This window comes from Galleria mellonella, unplaced genomic scaffold, assembly GCF_026898425.1.
Source record: "Galleria mellonella isolate WM207_F2 unplaced genomic scaffold, CSIRO_AGI_GalMel_v1 utg246, whole genome shotgun sequence".
Classification (NCBI taxonomy): Eukaryota; Metazoa; Arthropoda; class Insecta; order Lepidoptera; family Pyralidae; genus Galleria; species Galleria mellonella.
The window spans coordinates 1526274-1528364 of record NW_026442050.1 but is presented as its reverse complement, the minus strand read 5'-3'; the positions used below and the strand labels follow the sequence as shown (position 1 = coordinate 1528364).

Below are 2091 nucleotides of genomic sequence, written 5' to 3'. Positions count from 1 at the left end.
CCAATAAAAAAAGCCCTCTCCATAGCCCGCCGAGTAACTTGTAGCTTTTGCATACGGGCAATCGTGTTGGACCATGTTTCGGTTCGATAATAATAATAATAATAATAATAATTTTTATTTCAGACTTTTTGGTCCATTAAATATTTATTAGTAACAATATTCTTAAAAACTAATGTTAGTAAATTTACATACACAATACACATACACACACATACACACATACAATATATTAAGCAGTATAATCACCGCTGCACAATTCCATTGGAAATTGCGCAGCAGTGATTAACGTACACACAGTCCAGCCTGCTTATCATACTCAGGATGCTGTTGGTGCTGGCACGTACTCTGCGCACCAGGGATGCACACCTTTTTCGCATCGTGGCATAAAAACAATCTACACGATGCTCAGCGAACATCCCTGACGCGCTGCAGAATCGTGGCAGCCCCATCAACACCCTGAACGCGTTATTATATTGGATACGGAGGTCGCTGTAGGATTTTTGAGTATATACAGCCCATTGCAAAAGATGTGCAATGTGATCTAAATAACGTAATTTTAACTTGTCCAGAGCACCGCGCAAACCTGCGTGCTATCATATTCGCCCTCACCGCCAGCGCCCTCCGCTCCCGTTCAATGTCATCATCATCTTTGAGATCCGAGGCCAATTGATGTCCTAAATATTTAAATTTATACACCCTCTTCAGCGCTATACCCTTAAGTTTAATATCTGGAAAGCCTATTGAGTTTTTGCCTCTGCTCTCAAAGACCATGACCACACTTTTCACAGCATTGTATATCAGTCCGTGGCATGCAGCATATGACTCGCAAATAGCCACGAGTTTTTTAAGCCCACATATCGACGCGCTAAGCAGCACCATGTCATCAGCATAACTTATATTATTAACATTAATGCCGTCTATGTGACAGCCGACACGGGTACCACTCAAAGCAACAATCAGATCATTAATATACAGATTAAATAGTACCGGCGAAGACAACCCTCCTTGCCTCACACCACACTCCAATCTGTATGACTGCGACATAGTCCCCGCCCATCGCACGCTATTGAGCTGATTTCCATACCAATATTTGCAGATATTTATGAGCTCTGATGGTAATTGAAAATTTTCGAGCTTTTTCCACAAGATGTCATAAGAAACCAGATCAAAAGCTCTCGACAGGTCGAGAAAGCATGCTGGCGTTTTTCGATTTGTATAGTATCTAATAGCATGCTTAACACAAAGAACAGCGTTTCACAGTCCAGTTTGAAAGCCAAACTGGTTGTCATGAAGTTTTATATGCTGATCAGTATGCTATCAAACACCTTTGAGACAACAGTAGCTAAGGAGATTGGCCTATAATTATTTTTGTCTGTTATATCAGAAATTTTATTCTTAACTACAGGTATCACCACTGTTCTAATCATCTCCTCCGGCATGTACGAGTGACTTATACAAAAGTTAAAGAGCATTGCCAACAGTCTCGCCAAGTGTGGCCCAGCATGTTTTAGATGTTCAATACTGAGACTGTCGTGTCCTGGAGATTTACCTCTACTCATAGATTTTATAATTCGATCTACTTCACCACACGTCCAGTCTCAACATTCAACTCCGCCGCGATGGCCCCAAAGGGGATTTAACAGTAAAATGATCCTTAAAAAGTCAGCTATGTTCTCGGCATTACTTACGCCTTCAATATTTGTACTTAGCTTCAGCCGAAAGACCGAAAGTCATTATTAGAATGATGTGAAGCTAGAATAATCTTTATTTGTTCTTCGTGGTCTTGACACCACTTTAGATAGCCTCACACATATCATTATAGATGGAGCCAACTCTAGGTTTACCATAATCACAAAACATGAAATTTCTGCCTGGCATTCCTGTGTGCCTCATTAACATGTTTATTCCAACCTATTACAATTTTTCTTTTTCTTACGCTTACAATGTGTGTTATTTCTACTAGCTACAGCCGCTCTCTTTAGTACATTTATTATATCATTATACAACTTATCAATGACCTGTCTATGTTGTATAACATTACAAGTCTGATCGGCACAGTTATGGAACTCGGATGGAAACTTAAGAAGTTTG

At 40.0% G+C, this 2091-nt stretch overlaps 1 protein-coding gene across 1 annotated transcript; it reads right to left on the bottom strand.

Annotated features, from left to right (window-relative positions):
- Positions 1 to 468: 468 nt before the first annotated feature.
- On the bottom strand, positions 469 to 1186 carry LOC128200686 (uncharacterized). Its single transcript, XM_052894903.1, has one exon. The coding sequence runs from the start codon at positions 1042 to 1044 to the stop codon at positions 469 to 471; it is 576 nt and encodes a 191-aa protein (XP_052750863.1). The 5' UTR covers positions 1045 to 1186.
- Between the last annotated feature and the right edge of the window lie 905 nt (positions 1187 to 2091).

Excerpts from the sequence above, each read along its gene's own strand:
- LOC128200686 (XM_052894903.1), bottom strand. The coding sequence starts at position 1,044 with ATGTCGCAGTCATACAGATTGGAGTGTGGTGTGAGGCAAGGAGGGTTG.